At 47.2% G+C, this 22319-nt stretch overlaps 1 protein-coding gene across 1 annotated transcript in view; it reads right to left on the bottom strand.

Moving 5' to 3' along the window:
- Nucleotides 1-22319, bottom strand: part of ASTN2 (astrotactin 2) — a gene marked incomplete at its 5' end in the record, with an annotated part of 312614 nt that overhangs the window by 30635 nt on the left and 259660 nt on the right. Inside the window, one exon of the mRNA XM_082067996.1 lies at nucleotides 267-408. Coding sequence (XP_081924122.1) covers nucleotides 267-408 — 142 coding nt within the window. The remainder of the gene's footprint in view (nucleotides 1-266; nucleotides 409-22319) is intronic.

Genomic DNA, 22319 nt, shown 5'->3' on the forward strand with positions numbered 1-22319 from the left:
CCTATCCCACCGGGCACGGACCTAGCATACTGAAAACATAAATTATTCCTGTGGAGTCTTCCACAAAATCCCAGTGCCTCCAGTGTTGTACTGGCAGACACCATTTTCCATTTCACCAGCTGAGCGAAACACCCAAAGCAAGAGAGTTTCATTGTTTGTCCAGTGTCTAGTATAACACAGTGCTGACCAAAAATGTGAATAACAACTAAAGAAGAGCATCAGAGACCGCCCTGTGCCCCCAGCACCTCCCACATGCCCCTCCTTACTTGTACAGACCATCTGGTTCCAGGCACTTGAAAATCACTGAGTAGAGGCTGGTTTCAGGGACGTCTCCGTGGCTCCTACCCGCTGCCACGCAGGACGTTGCAAGGCCAGAAAGCAAATCATCTGCAAAGCTCAAGGATTCTCCTGGAGAGCAAAGAGAGGAGAAAGCCCAAAACATCAATGCAGGTGCTAAATTATTAGTGACCATTTAAAAAATACGGCATAGAATCATTTTGGTTGGAAGAGACCTTCGAGATCATCAAGTCCAACCATTAACCCAGCCCTGGCACTACCCCATGTCCCTGAGAACCTCATGTCCGTCTGTCCAACCCTCCAGGGATGGTGACTCCAGCACTGCCCTGGGCAGCCTGTTCCAATGCCCAACAGCCTTTTGGGGAAGAAATTGTTTATGAAGACACACAACTACATAGCACAAGCAATCAACCAAGTCTCACTGGCTGTGGCTGGCAGGAATGGTCCCAAGTCTATATGGAGAATGTCACCTATGGATGAAGTAAGTAGAAAACACACTTGGGCCACTAGCTGTAACAGGGACCCGCTGCAGAAAACACAGCCAGGGCACTGCAAGGGTGAATCACAGAGCGTACGGGCAACCTGCAGACCCACTGCAACCACCAGGCACAGAACCACCATCCAGGGATGGGCTCCAGGTCCCCAGAGAGCGGGAAGCCTGGCTAATTAGGGCTTCTGGCCCTAACCGCACATTCCATTCTTAAAGGGGACGGGGCCTTTGTCAAAAATCATCTGTCACAGTGAAATGTGCTTTTGCTATCTTAGATTATCAGGAAATTAGATGTTTTTAGAGCTTGGATGCAATTGCTCTCAATGTGCTGGGGTTTTGGGGGATGTTGGTTAATTTTATTTTATTTTATTTTATTTTATTTTATTTTATTTTATTTTATTTTATTTTATTTTATTTTATTTTATTTTATTTTAATCAGTAGTTTTGCATTCCCCTTTATGTGCACTCTGCCGGCTCCTGGAGCTCTGACTGAAGCTCCTTCAGCTGTGCTGAAGGACACTTGCCCCTTTAAAAGCATTCAAAGAAAAATACTAAATATTAAAAATGCTGAAAAACTCATTTTTTTTGGACTTCTGGTTCATAAAGCTTATTAAGCACTTAGATCATAACCCAGCTGAAATTGAAAACGCTCCATTTATTAAGCTTTTTGGGCCTGATTATCCACTGCCGTGCAACCTGTCTCCTTGTGCAAGGCAGGCTGTCTATCAGACAGAGCTCATTGCGTTCAGTTCTCATTTTCCATCAGTGTAACCGAAAGCCCAAGGTACTGAGCAGTAAAAAACCTTAGAGCAGCTGCCCTGGTTGTGCCCCCGCTCGCACCGATGGGAATCGCAGAACGGGCAGCTGCAGCTGATGGAGTTATGCTGGTAGAAGCAAACCTGGAGCCAGATCGCAGCGCCGGGTACCTTGTGCATGTGTAAATGTCAAGACACCGCAGCAGAAGGAGGAGGAGAATTCCCTTCTCGACACTTTATTTTTCTAAAAGCAAAAGTCACTGAGGACTACTGAAATGAAGCACAAGTCTAGGCTCTTGGTACAGACCCTAAGAAATAACACAGGGGTTTAATCAGCCCAGAACGTCTTGCTGTGCGGCTGGATTATCCAGGTAGAAGAAAAATCCCCCCTCTCCAGCCCCCCAAGATGCATTTACGTCTTGTCTCAAAATACACAACGCAGTAACAAATGTCCCCCTTGGCTAGAGAAAAGAGCAGCAATAAATTCTTTTCCTCCCTAAAGGAATCCAAGCCTTAATTATTCATTTTAATGCTCCCAGCACAACTTGTTCTTTCCAAACTTTTTCAAGCAGCTCTGTCACTGGTCTCCATTGCTTAACCCAGTCCCAGGTCTGTACCAAACCCCACACCAACTCAACTGGCAGGCTGGGTTGGCAGCGGTAAAATCACTGCTTGGATGTCACGAGCACTGAATAGCCTTGAGCAAGCCCCTTAGTTCTGGGTTTATGATTTAAACAAACAAAAACCTCCTGCTCATTTCTAACTTCCAATTTCTGTCCCTCTTCATATGACATCAGGATGGGCCAGGCAACTCCGTGTCACCAGAAGTCCTTGACGACAGACACTGCCGTGACTTACAAACCAGACAAATCACAAGCACGTAATGAAGAAGCAGGACCAGATTGTGATGCTGAACTAGAGCAAGAGCTTTTAAGCCTCTTCAGATCTCAAGTGACCAGCTTCTGACCAGGAAGAAACTTCACAGAGGGACAGACCATCCCATGGGTGGCTGTTGTGGGGTGAGAGGCAGTCAATGTGGGGTAGCAAAGAAAATAGCCGGGCAGAGAGACTGTGATGAGCAACTGGGCAAGACCAAGGGGAGATCTGGCCTGGCAGAGCACAGGGACCATCAGTCAGGGCATCTGTGCCAAGGAGCACAAGAGATGGATGGGAGAGAATAACACATGCAGGAGACTGGAAATGGGATGGAAAATGTCATGTGCAAGCACTGAATTAAAGTTTGTCTTAAAATCGCACAGCTAACTCTCTTTAAGGCATCCACTCACTTCTGAGTGCTCATCTTTCATGTTTTTTCCAGGTAGCTTTGAGGGGAACAGGTTGGCAGCGAGCGCTGCCTTGAAATGCAGCAGCAGCTGCATCACACGATGCTCTGATTTGTCATAGATTGGACCTGTCTATGTTGTGGAACATGTTGCCGTCCCCCTGCACAGGAGGAAATGAAGCTCTTGGGATCTGCCAACTCAGCGTCAACCTGGGTTAAGCCAAACCCCTTGCAATAAAATCCCCAAAGCAAGAGGTTGTTTTGTGTTCAATCCTGAACCTCTGGGGAACTTTCCCCTCTCGATGGCCCTGCTACAATCAAACAAAAGCAAAGAGGTTGTTATGAAAATAGCAAAACAGATTGTGAGCAAAGGTGCTGAAATCTCAGCCCCAAGGCTGGGAGTCTTTCTGCACCTGTATAAGCAGCGGTGAGATTGCTGGTAGTGCCAGACTGCACAGACCAAGGAGTAAAGACGGGGTCTTTGGACATGGACATGTCCATGGACAAATCGACTACCCAGAGCTGTCAATCTGCAGAAAACACAGGGACCTGCTTGTCTGTGCTCTACCCTGGGTGATGCAGGGCACACGGCAACTTTAGTTGTTCATCTCACACAAGAGAAGTATCTCCTTGTTCAGTCTGTGGTGCTCTGAGAGCAGCTGAAATTAAATTTCTTAAGCCTTCCTGAGGACCAGAAAACAAGTTGTTCTCTGGATTTAGACTGGGATCTTGTCAGTGGAAGGTAACTAGGGCAACAGGTACATTTTCTGGCATCGCAAGAGGATGATGGACCACTAATGTTGCCCTAAAAAGTGGCCTTGGGATGCTGTAGCAATGGAGGAATAGTGATCTAACTGCACAAGGCCATGGTGACAGCTCAGTGCAGAGTATTGCTCATCTGTGTTTATGAAGAAAGCAGGAGAGAAGAGTTACATGGAAAAAGGAAAAAGCACAAGCTTACCATACAAGCTGAGACACAGAAAGGCCAAGCAGAAATACAGAACTCTTTAAACCCCCCATCAGGGCAGGCAATCAGATGGAAAATAAATATTTAGGCTAATGGGCAGTAATGCCAAGGGAAAGCAAATTGGATATGAATAAACTCCTACTCCTGAGAAGGGCAAATAACCTAACTATCTTTGAAGAAGAAATAACCTAACTATCTTTTAAGAAGGAGTTTGATCACTTTATAAAAGGGATTATATGGATAAGTAGCTTGTGATGGAAAGCAAAGAGGCTTCTCTTTCCCGTCCGGACCTGTGTTCTCACATACCCTGCCAGTAAATATAAAGAAGGATTTCAGCCTCCCAAAGCAGCCCTGAAGCACAAACCTCCTAGATTGCTGTAGTATCTTTGTTCGCGTTATTAAATTTCAGAAAGAATCCAAAGGTTCTCTGCAGAGTAAATGATAGCTAAGTAGATCATCTCTGTGGAGTAGGAGATATTTTATTGACCAGACAGCCATCTGTGTCCTTCATTAATAGTAATAAATAATTGATGTCATGCTAAATAAAGCAATAAGCTGTTACAGATATCAAGGACAAATGACCAGCTCCTGTGAGGATGCCTCACCTGTGTTCACTTCTCAGTAGTACAAAATCCAGACCAGAGCTCAGCAGCACCGTGGTAAGTGCTGTTCACAGAGCAAAAGATGGTACCTGCTGCATACTGGTAACTTCTGACTGTGCGCCAAATCCCCACAAGACTCTATTCTCCCTCATTTCCATGCTACTCCCTTCCCAGGACCGATATGCCCCAAACCATCCAATTCCCCGGGCAGCTTTTGAAAAATGAATCTACTAATGACTGTCGAGTAGATGCAGCTCCCTCCCAGTGGCATTTTCCTTCTCTCTCCAGTGCAGCCCCTTGCTACTGCTTCTTCCTCTTCTGCAGACACAGCTGTGGAGTTTGGCAAACCTCCTCTTTTTTGGTTTTGTAAACGTGTATCTGACACTGATTCTGGTGGTATGGTGAGTCAGAGCTCTCCCTAAACCAGAAGGAAATAACAGCACACGTGGAGCTTGTAGGGGATTAGCTTTATTTTGTGAAGCTTTACAAACTTTTCCTGGCCACACCAAGGCATATAGGTCAACACATGGGTGATGGCCAACCCAACTGCATGTCTGCTCTGGAGGGGGAGGACACCCCTGACCCAGCTGCCTGTCTGTGAGGCTGAGCTGGCAGTCTGTTCTTGGGCAAGCACATTTCAGGTGGCAGGAGGCTCAGATGGGAAGGAATGGGGACCAAGAAATGCAAATGGGTGGGAACAAGCTCAGACAGCTCACTCGCAGCATCCAACAGCCTTAGTTTGCCTCAGTCCTTCCACCGCAACCTGTGCCGGCGCCCAGGAGTTGCGGATGGCAGGAAAGATGAATCACCTATCAACCATCCCACCAAAGACAACAAGAGCTGGGGGGATGAGTTCAACCAGACTAAACAAGAGAGCGAGGCCAGGAGACTCCAGGAGGTTTGAGGAGCACGAGGAAGTTCTGGGAACCCCACAGACATCTCCACACCTTCAGCCTGCGTCCCTGTGCACAGACAGAACCCAGGCAGTGCAAACCAAAGTGGAAATGGAGAAGTGAGACCTCCTTGCTGCGATTCACCTGTGAGATTCCTAGAAAGAGCGCAAAGGGGAAAGCAGGAAGGCACCAACATCTCTATCTTGACAGCTTCTTCACTAGACTGGATGAAACCAACCCTGCAACGTTACCAGTCATTTTCTTCTGATTGTGGTTTTTCTCTCTCTGTCTTTCTCCCCTTTGCCTTTTTTTCAACCTGTTTTCAATTTACTCTTGTGGCATCTCTGACTGTGACCTCATTCTGGTAAGGGGGGGTGAAGGGGGTGGAAGGGGAGAGAGTGTCCTTTAAAAAAGAAATGAAAGAAATAATATTTTATTTAGCTTGGTTGGTTTTGAAGCTTTAGCAGAAGAAAGATTAACCTTTTCTGCCTAACTTAATGAAAACAAGGAGAAAGCCTGTATGGATAAATAAATATCTGTGTGGGTACGGAGCAGACACGATCGTGTTACAGCCCCGGTGGAGCTGTAATGGGGAACAGGCGCGTTCCTGCACAGCGGCTCCCAATTCCCGATCCATTTTCAAGGAAAGAAAAACAGAGTAGAATGTCAGAGGCCCAAGTGGGCATAAACGAGGGAGCCCAGGGAAGGCAGATGGGGCCCACCGAGGACCTCTGTCCCCAGCAGTGACCTCCGGAGCAATGCCAGCGAAGCAGATGGAAAAAGAGACCTTCCTCCACTTTGCCCTTGCCAGGTTATGGTTCCTGAAACGAGCAAACAAATGGCATGCTCAGCCCTCCAAGTCTGTCACCTTTTGGGGGTCCTTGTCCCACCATCCTCTTCCTCCCTGGCTCTGCTGAGGATGAGGAGACGTTCAGAGGAGGGCTGTGAGCAGAAGGCTTGGACCAGGTTTTTGGATGGGTAGATGAGGAGCACAGGCTCGCAGGGTGGTTCCTCCACAACGAGGTTGTACCTGGGATTAATGTGCTTCAGATATGGCACTTGGTGAGGGAAGGCGGCGAAAAGTGGTTTGTCTTGGGGATGATGGGCTGATTTAAATTAGCGTAACGTAACTGTAGGCGACAGAGCTGTTCCAATTTACATCAGCAGATGGTCTGTCTCGCTGCCTAGAAGATCATTAAAAGCAAACTGTCCCCACTGATCCCGGTGGAAGGATGTCAAAACCTCTTCCCCACACGGCTTGCCAGATTAGAAAAGAAATAAAAAGCCCCAGTTATTACTAAAAAAATCATCTGCCCACATTCTGGGAGCCCCCGTGCATGTCAGCCTCCCTTGTCAGACGGGAGCCTAAGCCCCACACCCAACAAAGCCTGAAGACTTTGGAAAAAGCCTTTTCTCAGACACATCCATCGGGAATCCCTCTGCCTGGGCACAGGCTGTCTAGGCTGAAACAAAAAGAAAACCCCAATGATTATTCTATGCAACTTTGGGTAAAGTTTGCGCCTCACTTGCTGACTTGTACAAAGGCACAAATTGCAGCACTTCTCTGAACAACTTCACCTTGCCTACATTTATGAATTTTGGGAGAACTTGCTTCATATGTCTATATGCTACTAGATACCTTAATAATGATACAGTGTTCTCCTCCGGGCTTCCCAGTTCCTCTGCTGGTGAAGACTGTGTTTGTAGATACCTAAATCTAAGGAGCGATGCTTTAGCTGAGCTAAAAGTTTAACTCCAGTGCCACAAAAGTCCCTTGAATGGTTTCGCTGGTGCTCTCCAGGGCTCGAACTTGCTGCACACAGTGACCACACAGAACTGAAGCATGACCTGTCTTGCACTGTTCTTATCAAGAGCAGCCAGTGGAACAAAAGGAAATGGTCTTAATTTGGATGAGCTGCAATGTTCTAAAAACATGATGCACAAGGTTCATCATGAGTGTGTTCTTCTTTTAGGTTCATCAACAGGACTCACTGCTCCTTTGCCCGAGCTCTGCACTGACTGCTTAGCACAGTTCTTTCACAGTCCATATCTAAGACCTCAGAAAAACTGCTTCAACTCATGTAAAAATGCATCATCTCCTCCATCTCCCCCAAAGGCAGCACACTGCTGGAGGAAGAGCGAGAATTAATGCATTTCGTTCTGTGCTGTGAGCCCTCCAGTATTTCTCAGGGTTCATTGGGCTGCTAAGGGTCAACCACAGCCAGACACAAGCTAACTCTACGCTTGGAGCCATCCATGAGCCAGTTCCAATCTCAACGTCATGTATTCACATTAGCATGGTGGAGAGTCCAAGTGAATTTATCTATTCCCTTGGAGTTTGTGTTTTGGGCTCTTTAGCACATTTAAAATAGTTACTTGATTTCAAGGCAAAGTGAGAACCCTTTTGTGCTGGGAGTTGTGCAGACACAAAGACATCAGCCTTGTCCTCAGACACTTCCTGTCTGGCAGAAGATTTCTGTCCATCACCACAGACCTAGTTCTCACTCTCATCACCGCAGGTCTAGTTCCCATCCTCATTCTTGCTTTTCCTTTCATTTTTAGCTTCTTTTTAGTTACAGGTTTCTAAACAATGTACCAGCGGTCCAGATCACTTGGTGGTCCCCAGGGCCTGTAGTCAGTGGTCTGTAGCAGATCCAAGGACTGCATGGAGCGTTATGATCAACAGGAATCCCACCAGCCCTCCTATAGCCCCAGGGCCATTCTTTTACAGCATAACCTGTGTCAGATACTTCAGAGACAGCAACAAAACCTGTGTCATAACCTCTTCTTAAAAGCACAAAGCTACTGCTTTCTTGCAGCTCCTAAGGGAACAAAATACTGCCTGAAAATGACTCCTAAATTTTGGATGCAAAGGTGGCACCAAGGAGCTGGGTTCCACCAGTCCAGAGTACTGGGAGGTTCCATCTGTTGCTGGCATTAAGGTGACTAAACTTGAAAGGGAGCAGCTTTCACCGTGAAACGTGTCAGATGACAAATCCTGGGATCCTTCCTAAAAAAGGTCAACGACAAGGGGATTCTGCTCAGTCCAAGTGGGCCCTGGGGAGATTCCGGTAACACGTCTGACATGCAAATCTGCCTAGTACACAAACTTCCTAACCTGCCCAGGACATGATGATCTATGAAGAAAGCAGGGTAGACCTGCCAAACAGCAGGGTCAGGTCCTTCATTTCCAGCTCTGCTGGGATGCCTTTTTCCTTTATTTTCAGCTCTTTATGACTAAATACTCCACTAAGTTCAATGCCCCACAGAACGTCACTGGCTGACACACACCCACTGGAGATCAAGCCTTAGACCTCTATGCAAATACCAGACTAGCAGGAAGGGGAAAGAACATTTCCTAAAAGAAACTCAGTGTGCAATTAGTTGCTAAAAACGTAACTATCACAAGAGACTTGTCAAATCAAATTACTTCAAACCTATGCTAAAAGCCATCAGCTGGTCTGTGCTTCATTTCTCCTTGCATTTTCTGAGAAAGTGGAATTTTTGGACTTGTGAGATCAGCCAATTTCTTCTACATTGCCACTGTTGCCTAACCCTGTGCTTGATCCCTTCATGGCTCAGTGCTGGGAAGTTGATCAAATCACAGACTGAAGTACATTACCTGTAGTGGCAATCCATTTAAAAAAAACCCTGTTCTTTGGTCGCATTTATTCTAAATAGAGGCAATATGTGTAAATGCTGATGTTCACTGAGACTTTGGACCAGCATGTTCCAAAGGGCTCAGCACACACAACTGCAGCCAGATCTGCAGCCTGTTAGCCAAAGAACACTTAGAAAAATTGGTCCTGATGGAGGGACCCACACACAAGTAGAGCTTGTATTTGGCCCTAATATGCCATTTTGGACATTTGACAATGTGGGGGCAGATCCTCAGTTCATAAAATCTCCTGTAACTCGCTTGAAGTCAATGGAACAATAACAATTTACACTAGTTGAGTTTCTGTATCTTGGCTGTGAGCTATTTGGAACAACCGCACTGTAACGATTATTACAGATATTTCAGACCGCTTGTCTAAGATGGATAGGAGAATATCACTGCATAAGAAAACAGAGAGTTACTTTGCAACGATTTCTAAAGAATTATTGACCCATATCTTGCAAACATTTACACATGTGGGTTGTTCTATTACACTCGTGTGCCAGATAAACCTAAGTACATGCTTGTAGGACTGAGGTTAAACCTTGTGCAAACACAGCAAGTTCTAAATATTTTTGTAGATATGTTTGGTTACCACAGATTCAGACCAGAAAGCATTTGACTGTGCCTCTCTTCATAACTCTCCATTTAGCCGAGCAGGTATCATAAGAGAAGCCAAATATGATATTGGGATAAAACTGAGAAAATAAGCAATTATCTGACCAAACTCAGAAGGCAGAAAACATCCACATGCTCAGGCCTAATGTATGCATGAGTTGACATCAGTTTTTGAACATGGAATTACCTGGGTTACAAGAGTATATTCACAACAGCTTCCTTAACACAGCTAATGAATCATTTGCTTATAGATTTCCCCATAATGAAGTCAACATTTTTCTTCACAGTTTTGATTCATGAGAGGACAAAAGAGCTGGGAATCTCTTGGTCATGAAGAGCCTACTCCAGCATCCATCATCATCTCAGCGATCACTCCATCTTTTCCACTAAGCCTACAAGATGAGACAAGATCTCCTGCACCACTGCACAGTCCCGTCACTCACAAGGAAAGAACGCAACTTCTAATTTCTTAAATTGAGATGATTTTGTTTCCTGGAGGACAAAACACATGTCGACAAGGCTCCTGACACTCAGAGACTCCATGGCACTTCACAAAGGCCATTAATGACTCTGACAGTGTGGCAGCGCTTACATTACGACACACCTGCATCGCCAAAGAATGCAGGGCCGGGAGAGGCGGCGGACAAAGGAGCAGGTATGCACAGAAAGGAAATTACTTTCTCAAGACAGCAGGCAAAAGGCAAATTTTAGGCTATAACCCAGAGCCCCAGTCTGGATCTCTAACCACTAATAGCTGGCTTTCAATTCTGACAGACTGTTAACCCTTTTTTATGAGGGATCGAACTCCAGGCCCTGAGATTACCTGCCACAGGCGTGCAGCAGGACACTGGCACAAAAGGAATGCCTTCTGCTCTGGATTGTAAGTCATGTTTCCAATAAACCAAGACAAATCAACACTGGCACCCCCAGGAAAGAGGAGCTGTTAGCAGCCAGGAGAGCTCTGATGGATGATGCCCCCTGGGAACCCACCTCACCAAAGGTCCGCTATGGTGGGAACAGTTGTTTGACTCCTAGATGTCCTTGGCAAAGCGAGGTATCTGGGCACGCTTCCCATCCCCGGGATCACCGATCGCTTGGGGATGGTTAGTTGGAGACACGTCATCGCCAGCGACTGTGCAACATCTCACCACTCGGATGACAAAAGACAGATTCCCAGAGTGAGCAGAGAAGGATTAAGCCAAGTGGTAAATGGATTCCAGGGCTGTCCCAGGATCTGTGCTGACGAGGGAAGCCAGTGCCAGGTAGCCAACCTGGAGCTCGTACGGCGAAGTTATCGCTTCCCTCCTTTCTTCAAATCCATAAATAGAACCCAAACATTGCTTGGGCCATGTTAGAGAGATAAGGTGAGTCTCTCCCATCCCTTGTAAGGCCTGAAATAGAAGCCCCGCTACTCCCTATCCTAAACATCAAGCAGAAGATGTTGACATTTAGCATCAGGGAAAAATCTTCCAAACAATGAACCCTCTCAGGTCTCTCTTCTCCTCTCCCTTTCCCTGGTACCCTGGAAAATGTTCATGAAGTGAAATGGAAACGAAAAGAAAAACCCAAACCCCAAGAACCAAACCCCAGCCTTCCTAGGGCTGTGGAAATAACACGTAGAGAAGAGTGAGTCAGGCTCTGCTAAGTGCACAAGGGTCACCAGTCCTGAAGGCAGAGATGATTCACCAAGGCAGCGAGAACTTGAAAGTAGAAGAGACCAAAAAGAGGGTACGGAAAGAAAGTTTTATCAAAGAAGGGGAGGAAATAAGAAATTAAATGGTTCCGGGTTGCATTCACCTTGCTCTTTATCAAACACTGCTCAGCTGGAACCAATCTGGGATGACTCACTTGACAGTGCTGAGATTATTCCCTCGGTGCTTTGTCCAAACTTTCTTTATGAGTAGGAGGGCAAACAAGCTGTAAAACCTCAATCCATCCCCTGCTCTTACCACTCTTCTGCCTGAGATGCCCAGCAGAGCCTTCACCCCCCTGCTGCTTCTACTTCTCCTTTCCTGCACACATTCCCTTCAACCTCAGCAGCATTAAAGCTTCTGTTCTCCCCATAAAAGATGCCTTCAAGGAGATGAGAAAAGCAGGGTTTGCTCGGGAGCGTGGCACGCCATTGGGAGGCCCTCCTGGACGCCCCTGGCACAGAAAGCACATTGTCACAAGAGATGGAGAGGAGGACGGGGCACAGGTGCCTGGGGAGAGCTCTGCCTGTCGGAATGCGCTCCTGCTATTCCTCCATTCATCCTTCCTCCTCAGCGATTCCCCCCGCATCCTTTTATCTAGTAGCCATAAAAATTCAAACAAAAAAAAGTTGCTCTGAAAAAAACCCTAAATACACCCAAAAAAAGAGAGAGGTCCTCCCTCTCAAGTTCACAATGAGAGCTGTAAAACAACTTCTGCTTGGAAAATTCTCCTGGTCAGTTTTTCCTACTGTTTAATCCGTGCTTGGAGTTACACAGAATGAGTAAACACATTTTATAAGGTTCTAATTCATACCTAAGCCATACAGTTTATAGCTTAACATAGTAAAATACACACACACACATGCACTTTCTATACTTTTATATACACACACACACATATATATATACACACACACATATGCATTAAACAGCCTTGGTCTCACTCCTGCGAGGTTCCCAGTAGCAGATCTGGGGTGCTTAGGTAGGTCAATGGCTTTATGACCATTGACCAAGGAATTGCCTCTACCATTGCTCTGAAGAAGGTGGCTTCTCATGAGCTTTTGTGTTTGGCGTTTTCCTGCTTATTTCCCCCAGCGGATTGCTATTAAATTAAAACAGGCATCTCATACAGTGCCAGATTTAAGTGTGATTAACATATAGTTTCTGCTACACCTTTGCAAGACCACATCAAGAGACCATTTCCTCAGGGGAAAGAGAAACAGAGATACAGAGAGATCTGCGTCAGGGACACAGCTGAAGCCTTTGCTGATACAAGCTGCAGAATCTCCGCTGACACGAGTGGGAATGGATCAATTTGTGCCAGCCAAGAGCCTGGCTATAAATTGTGCTTGGTGCAGTGCAGCTCCTCTGAGCAGGAAGACAAAAAGACAACAGAAACACCTAGAAAATGTCCCAGACACTGGATTTTGTGGTTCTCCAGAACAACTTTTTTGCAGCCTTTTTTTTTTTTTTCTGGGAGTTCTTTTGAACACTGTCCCTCCAAGGATGCACAAAAGCACTCTGGGTCACCAAGGTGAAACCATGAGCATCATTCAAGCCCATCCTGGCCAGTTCTGTGGTAGCTTGTCATTTGAAGGCACAGACAAAAGCCATTGCTCAAGGTAGTGGTTTGAACTTGTTTCCAGCCACACAAAATGTGAGATGTGGGCTTCGGGCCCCGTAATGCTATTTTCATTTTCCTCCTCCTCCAAGAAAATAAACTGAGTGTTTATTTCCTGAATGCTCTGGTCTGAGAAAGGGCAAAACTCTCCTCCGGGAGCCAGGTGGCTGGAGAGGGAAGGCAGAGGCAAATATTTGCTGAATTTGTCAATGAGGTCTTATTCCATTTTTCTTATTAATATTTGTTTAGTCAAAATATGAGGGAAACCTGCTCAGACCACAGCAATGTGGGAGATTCCACTGTTATTCTCCTCGTGTCAGCTGCTGGTGTGGAGGTGGAGGGGAGCGGAGGAAAGACCGAGACAAAGAGAGAGAGTCAGGGAGTTCGCAAGCAATTTAGAGAAAGTCACGGGCTTTTGTCTTGACTTAGCAGAAGATGGGATGTCTTGAGCAAGTCAATGCACCTATGGACCATGTGATGGGTCAAAGAGGTTGAATAGCTCAGCCTTCCTTGCTGATATTCAAGAAACAGTTGTATCTTTGAGAGAGAAAACTATCTCATTATAGAGCCCTCTTTTTTTTCTTCTTCTCCTTTTAAAGGAAGGAATCATTAATATATGGAGACAAGGAGAATAAACTGCAACTGCAGCTTTAGTAAATTGTGTGAGACGAACCTGATGTATTTCTTCAATGAGACAGTTCATTCCCCAGACACGAGAAGTGTGGTACAATCTAATTTATCGGGGTATCAAGAGGCACTAGCCATGACACAACATGTGTAATTATTAGGTAAGCTTGAAAAGATAGGAATTAGCAGAAGAATTATACAGCATGTAAGGAACTGAGTAATGGACAAATGAAAACAGGCTGTGCTGAGAGGAGAGTGATGGGAACCAAGCTATAACTAGCAGAGTTCCTCAATGATGAGGCTTGTAATCGATCTTATTTCTCACTGGAAATACAGCAGTGATTTGAGCAGTGACGAAGTGGAAGCATTATTACTGCACAGGGGATCAGAGGATCAGTCAAAAGAAATTAAAATATCTTGAGGGCTAGAGTAATAGAGGTGGAATGAATTTTAACATTTAATATTTAAAAATGCAAATTAATTTCAAGATGGACATTAAAATCATTATTTCATCAGCAGGAATCTCTGCAGATAGAAACAAAGGAGGAGAAATGGCTGGCCACAGCACAACTACGTGTTGCTGCTGGGAAAGAGCTGAAGAAAAGATTTTGGATCTGCTTAGAAAGGGTCTTCCATTCTAACAGAGAAGAATCAAGTCCTTTGATAGCCAAAGGCTGAATGTAGTGGCCCAGTACCTGCCTCACTGTCAGTAAACTTCAGAAAGTTTCCAGTCCAACCTCTTCAAACTGGGGCCAGTTACAAAGCCAGGTCATGGTTGCTCGGGGATTTATCCAGATGAGTTTTTAAGGTCTCCAGGGACTCCCTCAAGATCTACATACCTGGTGCATAAACCATCACTGCCTGGTAGGAGAAATCCCACTGGACTGTGGTGTCCAGAAGGAAAGATCTGGATGCATTTCCACAGGGCTTCAAAGCCCCAGCACTGCTGGCTCCCCAAACTGGTCTGGAGGCTCTGAGCGTGTCCCCTGTTGCCCTCCACTGGATAGAAGGAGAATGTCACACTGCTGTGTGGGGACAGCATATCCTCAAAGCATCTCCTCTTTCAGCTGGGGTGATAGTCTGTGCTCTGGGAACAGAGCAGCTGAACTCTAGCTCTGTTTTTGCTCTGTGTCTGGTGTAGCAACAGCTGGGGGACATAGGTTTGCCCAAACCACAGCCAGACGACTGGAAATAAAAACGATATTCATATATTAATTAACATCTGGTTACTCGTCTAATTACATGATACAATGTGCATGAGTTTTTTGTTCCCTTCATATTTTATGTATTGAGTGAAAACTAAACAAATGTTGCAAAAGCAACAGTGCAAAGGCAAAAAAACAAATGCTACCCAAGTTTGTACTTATAACACTTACTGACACATCAGTTTAATTAACATGTAAAGAAGGACATGACTAAACCACTGCGACGAGGATGGTGGTGACACCGAACTGGAATTAACACCCAGCCTGATCCAACCTGGCCATTTTTCATTAAACTGGGCTTCCCTTTACACAGAGTCTTCTAAAAAAATATGTAATAATTTGTTAAACTGAGCAGTTCAGGGCCTGATTTAGCAAGTTATTACTTAGCCATTTTCAAAAGCCACTTCTAATGAAAACCGGCCCTAAAAATTTCAGCCGGACTGTAAAGCACCGTCCCAAAGGAAAGGAGCTGATGTCACCCTGCCTGCGCAACATCTGACAGCATCTGGTGTGTTCTGCCACGCTTTGGGGACGGAAATCAAAAAGAAGGAAAGCCAGATTAATTAGGAAAAGTCATCACTCAGGTTGTCTGGCAGTAGCACATGATCCCATGCGTGTGGCCGTCCCCACGCGTCTGGCAGGGGCGGGTGATGGGGACAATGTGCTTTTGCGCAAGGATGAGGGTGGGCAGGGAAAAGAAAAGCTGAAGCTTGACGCTGGGTTCCAGGCTATGTTTGGGTTTTGTTCAGAAAGCAGCGTTGAGAGGGGAGGCTGAGGTGAGAGCAGAGCCCTTCATCCTGCCCCACCATTGGTGACAAGGGGTAAATAAATGCCCAGCAGATGCTGCCCCATTGAGAAAACCAAGCAGACTCCTTTCTGAACCCAACAGCAAGAGTGGAGTAAGAGAAGCCTCGGAAGGCCACAGGGTTTTGGGGAGCAGCTGGTGCAACAGCCCGACTCCCAGGCACTCGCCCCAAACCACGGCTCTGTTTGATGCTGAGTCCAGGGAGAGAACGTAAAGCAATGGGTCCCCTTTGGGGTGGACCTTTGTCCATGCTGGAGGCCTCTCGCCATCACAGCAGATGCATACGGGTACAATGGGGTCTGAGCACACATCCCGGGTGCGAGCTCTGGAGGGTTAATACCACCCGCCAGCAGCTGGTGTCACCCTCAGTTTGCTAAGTGGGACCAGAGGCAGGAGAAGATCCCTCTCCTTGTTCAAGTCACCCATCCTCCGCACAGACCATCTCAACCCCACCAGCCTTGCCCTGATGGCCCCGAGGCGTGATCCACCTCGCCCAGCATCTCTGTGAAGGTGACCGGGCAGGGTCCCACCATGAGCAATGGTTCTACAGTTAGCACGCAGCCTCCCGTAACCCAATAGAGATGTTTCTAGCCCTTACTGCATATCTGCACAAAGACAGATGCCCATGAAAAGACCTCCCCAAGCAGAGCAGGTAGCACATCCTCAGCACGCTGGCCCAGCGCTTTCCATATGTTCAGCTCCTACAGCACTGCCACACCTTAACTGTTTGGGTTGAAATTCTCCACACTGGGTATCTGCCTCAGGCTGAATTTTTTTTTGAAAGTTTCAGATAAAACAAGTCCAGCCAACTCCAAGGCAGCTCAGGAAATATATAATTTTCCTCAAAAAAACAAAGAGTCAAGAAACCAAAACCAGCTTACAACTTTTGTTGTGAAGCCTCAGTGTTCAGAGCAGGGACCTGGCATTTGGCAGACAGGGTGGTCACTGCGTTAAGGACACAGCTTTGTCATTAGAAATTTCAATCAAATTGGCAGCGCTGCAAGGTCAGCAGTACTCTGGCTTGCACACACACCACAGGGGTTGTTTGGCTTCTCCTGAGCTCCCCGAGGTGCTCCAGCCTCTCACAGCTCCTGTACTGGACCACACCACGTACACATCCCTCCTGAAGGTGAACATGCCCCAGCCAAAAGGCAGCCCATAGCTTTGCCACTATTTATTCAGGGACTGAACAACATTGCTTTGCATCTCCCAACAATAAAACCCACTAACAAAGCGATATATGCTGCAAATTATGACCTATTCTGCATGAACAGGCCTTGCTGCTTTGCTTGTTTTAGTACACTGGAGTTTCTCTTCTATTATTTTTTTTAATTGCAAGCAGTAACAATAACCACACGCTGCCGTTTGCTCAGCAGGTAGCCCTGCAAGCAGAAAGCGGGGCAGCTCTTAGGCTGCCAAATAAATCCCTTTGGCTGGGATTCATGCCTCTTTAGCCCTCTCCAAACAGACATCTAATTAGGTTCTCCCTATAGTCAAGGTAAAGGTATCTCCTGACAGCAATTCCTCACACCTAGAGAACGTTAATGAAGACATGCGGCAGTGATTTCCCATAGAGGAAACCCGTGCAGCTCCACTGACCACTGCAGGAGACTGGCTGTGCAGATGACATTAATGAGGATGTACCCAGGCCTAAGGATACAGCTAAACCCTCATGGAAACAACCAGTCTCAGAGTCAGACTCTACCCTACACACCGTCAATGAGGCACAAGTGAAATGTGGATGTGGGAGCTTTAGAAAGGAGAAGCATGAGATACCATCTCCCAGGTCCACATTTCCATCTACGTAGTCTCAACTGCTCTGATCAAAATCACAACCAACACAACCCACCAGCACATCTCCCACAGAGGCAGGAGGACATTAGCACATGGGAGCTTGTACTCACAGGCTGAAAGCCCATCACCCCGGCCAGTGGGCACCAACCAGGCTGGAAAGCCCAGGCAGGGTTGCGTGCTTCAACTCTTCGTTCCCAAAATGATAATAACAAGAGTTCCCTGCCCTGGAAATGGTTGAAAAAAAATCACAAGACATTATAAAACACTGATTGAACAACATCTCGGGTAGAGCAAAAAGTCCAACCTCCACCTGCTGGAGTATCCCACTTCCCTCACTCAAATTCTCAACAACATCTGAGTGGGGCTTACATCTCACTTCCTAAATTGCATTGGGACACTTGGTAGGTAAGAGCTTATCTCTGCCTGCTCTGTGGTCTTCAAAACTGCTTCAGTTTTCAGGGTTATTCCCCTCTGATCCTTCACCAGCATCAGGAAACATTCAAGGAGGAGAGGAACACAAAAAAAATCCGGAGATGACTGTCATGTGAAACTCCGGTGTGAATGGCGCAATGGTTGCATGTCAGGGGGCTTGGGAAGGGCTGGTGGGGGCTGGCACGGTGGGCAGCGCCTCGAAGCAAACCACAGAGGACTGACCAAACACTCCGAAGATTCCACGCATACCTCCCAGATATGCTGGTGTGGTTACAAAATCCCTGTCCGGCACTCGGAGTGGTGTCATGCACTTAGAAAAAAATGGGGGGAGGTGGGAAGGAAAAAAAAAAAGGAAAACCAAAACCCCAAAGAACCATTCGTGGGACACACAGAGGGCTGCAAGTCCTCTGCTTTAACGAGACGCCGCAGGCATCGCTGCAGCGGAATCCGGGCTATGCCTGCGGTTCGCGAGGCGACTCGCCGAAGCCTTTGGTCACATTAAGCAACATTACATGATAATGCTGCAGCACTTTCAGGCCGAGGGAGAAGGAAAACAAAACAGATGACTCTGGATGGAAAGGCATTGCTGTAAACCTGGGAGGGAGAAGAACATTCCTTCGGATACTTTTTTTGGCTGGTTGTGGCCTCCCCTCCCCGCCTCCCACCTCTCTCCCTTTCCCCCCTCCTCCTCCTCTTGGAGAATTGGTGACAGCGAGTTTTTTTTACTAATATTTCCATATTAAATAAAGAGGAAGAAGAGTGTGAAAGGCCATGCAGAGTGGTGGCAGCTAGACAGTGGAATCTGCAACTGAAGGGTGGAGTTGGAGCACTGGAGAGGTGCCGGTTATTTATAGGGTATGAGAGAACACAAAAAATGTCTGGCCCCTTTAAGGCCCCTTAATCCAAACAACCAATGGAAAGGAAAAAAAAAAAAAAAAGAAAAAAAAAGAAAAAAAAAAAGGGAAGGCAAAAAAATGAGCAGAAAAGGCATCTCTGGACCAGACTGCAAAGTGTGAAGGAAGACCAGGTGATGGCTTGGCATGGTCCTGCCCCATCCCTCCGGCCAGACCTGCACCCCATGGCCCCATCAGGCTGGGGCGGTGGGACCAGCATCGGGGAGAGGAGCCCAGCGCTCCCCAGGCAGCCCCGAGACGCAGCTGCCTCGAGGGTGGGACGTGGCAGCTGCTTAAACCATGAGACAGCAGCGTTGGACGGGAAGCGGAGATGAACGGCGCGTTCAAGAGAAATCAAAAGGGAGAAGCTGGGAGCATCGGGAATACGGGCTGGAAATTCCCTTTCTTTGGTCGGCATTCACAGAGCAAGCAGGGAATCTTCTGATCCGAGAAGAAGAGTCCGTGAGGTGTGGCTGTTCGCTGTCCTCACTCATTTGGGGACACACAGACTGGTGGGTCATCTTTAAGGCTTTCTCACAGGCGGGTATTTCAGTGCAGACACGGATGCTCTGGGAAGGCTGCTGGTCAGACCATCATCCCCATGGCCTTTTGTAGGAGATTCCTGATTGATTTTAGCCCAGCTGAGTAGTGTCTGTCCCATACAAGATGTCCTTCCGAAAGACAAGTGAGAGGGACCTCAGTGCAAAGAGGTGCCATGCAAACCACAGAAGTTTTGTGCTCTGAAACTCCTTTTTTCCTTCTTTACAAAAGAAATGCATGAGGTCATGCCTATCTTTTCTAAGCAGACATAAGGGAATTGTGAAAAGGTCCTGGAGGACACTCAGCACTTGGGTGATTTAGCGTACAACAAAGTGGATAAGTCATCAGCTTCAGTGAGTATACACCTGGAACCGGGGAAACTGAAGACAGACAATTCTGTGGATAGAAAGGGGTCAGTAAAGAGATTCAAGAGCTCGAGTGGATGACAGTGACACTAAATCCTCAGGTCTTTTCACAGGCCCTTCTCTTATTCCCAAGGATCCTGTTGAACCCATGAGCCTCCAGTAATAGGTTTCATTCTCCTCTGCCAGTATCAAATAACAAACGTCAGATCTCATATGGGAACCACTAACAACACAGAAATAAGATTTATACGGAAAGATGAAGTTCAAAAGAACAGTTACAAAACCCAGAAAGGTTTTGTTTGTACCCAAGCACACACAAATAAGGTCAAAGTCAAAACACTGCTGTTCAGGATTGCGATCACCACTGCCCGTGACCTTCTCCCACCATCACTGCGATTTTGATTGCTGGACACTGGCTACAAATTAATTCACTGAAACTGAGGAAAATGTTTCCCTGATGTGTAAATAAGAAAAGGCCAAACATGCATTAAGTAATCTCAAACTTCATTTGACCACTTCTAGTTCACACAGACCATATGTTAATACTCCCTCTAGCTCTCCTTTCATCTAAGACAGGAGCTCCAGATCTCCTCCCTACCTTCCAACCTTGTGAGAAGGATGACAGCATTATAATTTCAAAATCCTCAACTCCCAGTTGGTGATGCCGGTTTAGTCTTTCTGATGACCACAGAAAAGCCTAAAGCGTCCAGATGCGGAAAAACTGGAGGCACAGAGAGGTGAAAAGACTTGGCCATGGCAAGGAGAGGCAAATCCTCAAGAGGTGTAAATCATCACAGCTCTTCTGATGTCTGCAGCCCAGGGAGGCTGGACCAGCATCAAGCAGAGCAGTGAGGAAGAGGAGGGCTGAGCCTCTTCCTGCTTGTCACAACACGGCTCCAGGCAACTCGGACCTTGGCCACTGGCTCATCCTGCTCGGAGAATCTGTCAGCACACCTCAACTCTCCCAACCCAGGGCTTGAGCCAAGGCCCTCAAAAGGGAGCAGAGGAAGGATGGGAGACGGAGTCCAAAAGTGTCTTTCCGCCCTAAAGGTGAGCCCTTTGGAACAGGCTCAAGTCCCACTCGCCTCGCCTAGGGATGGCCTGCCAGCGGCTGTTTGATATGTGGAGTGAATGAAAATGTTACCCCCGCACGATGATGTTCCAGAACCTTTCAGCACCAACTTGTCTTTTCCTTTATCTTTTTTTTTGTTTTAAACACAGACTCTCGGGAAAGCAACTTAGCAGACCAAGCTGCAAAGCAGAGACAGAATAGAATTGTCTTTTTTTTGGCTTCCAATCCAAGAATGCAAAGCATTGTCTCTCTGGGAGGAGAATTAAGTATGGGCAAGTGTTTTGGCAAGAGAGCCACAGAGGAGAATGGAAGGCGAGGATGAGGCGGGGGAAGAGGAGGGAGAGCTGGGGGTCAGATGGATGGTTTAGGTCTTTTATAAATCTTGGATGGGGAAGAGGCACACAGATGGCTTTGTGTTTTAAAATTATTCTAATAAATCAACTCCATAATCATAATCAAAATGCCCTTGTCTCTCTTTTTCTCCCCCTTCCACGGATCACAGCTGAGCAACAAGGCTGGAGCGTGCGGCTAGCGAGGGAATGGCAAGCGCCTGAGACAAAACCAGGCTGGGACGAACGAGCGAGGGGACGTGTGTGACCAAACGTGCGAACCCGCGGGCAGGTGTGACCACAGCCAGGTGTGGGAGCTGTCACAAGCACTCACTGTGTCACCCTGCGGGTGAACAAATGCCACGAGCAGAGGAAAGAACAAGCAAGGGAGGCTTTGCAGCACGCAACGGGCAGGTAATTTTCAGGGCACGGGTGAGCACATCCCCGCAGGAGCCTGGACCGTTTCTAAGCGCACAGGTATGATGAAGATCCGAGTGGGAAAGCGAGCCTGCGGCTATCTGCAAAGAGAGGAGCTATCCCGATGGTGGGGGAAGCAGTGGGAAAAGGCAGGGTCTCATCTCTCCCACGCGGGAGCAGACGTGCCGGGGAGGAATGCTGCATCCCCGTTCCAGCGCTCGGTCTTGGCTGCGAGGAAGGTGCAGCCTCTCCTCCTCCAGCAAGAGCCACTGGGCCTGGACCGCAGGGGGAACAGAGGCTCTTGCCGTCTGGGTTTTCCATTTGGAGCTCCACGTGGCACGAAATCCCATCGGTTTCCTTGCCAGAGGGAGCCAGGTGGAGAGAACAATAAAAAGCAGAAGGCGCGGGGCGGGGCGGGATGGTCCAGAGCGGATGCAGAGGATGGAATTAATCAGCTGTCCGGGAGGAATATTAGAGCTCTTCGGCTTGCCGTCAACGCCTTCTCCTCCTTCCCAAAGACAGACACAATGAGAGACCAAGGAACATTTCCTATTGTTACAGGGGATTTGTCCACAAGGTCCAGCCCCATGTGGAAGTCATTACCGGCTGGGAGTGGTAGGTATCTCACACAGAACATGTAGTTAGATGGGATGGGGGAGGGCAATGGGGAAAAAGTTGGAGACCAGAGATGATGTGACCCTGTCTAATTGATTTAGGTATCTCGAGGGAGAATGTCACCATAGCAGCCCAGCTCCAAGTCCAGGGATGGCTATGGGCTGAGGTACGAAGTGTTTTGCTTAATATCGCGTCTTGGACTGAGCCGAAGTCCTGAGTGCTCCTGCGAGAAGCCGTCAAGGGTAGGTCAGCGCCAACAGGAACGGATCATGAATCTCACCGCTGCTACCGAACAAGGAAGGGAGGGACAGTTACGTCAGAGTTTTATTTTCACTGTCTCCAACCATCCCT

The sequence above is a fragment of the Streptopelia decaocto genome, assembly GCF_964273445.1.
Source record: "Streptopelia decaocto genome assembly, chromosome: 17".
Taxonomy (NCBI): domain Eukaryota; kingdom Metazoa; phylum Chordata; class Aves; order Columbiformes; family Columbidae; genus Streptopelia; species Streptopelia decaocto.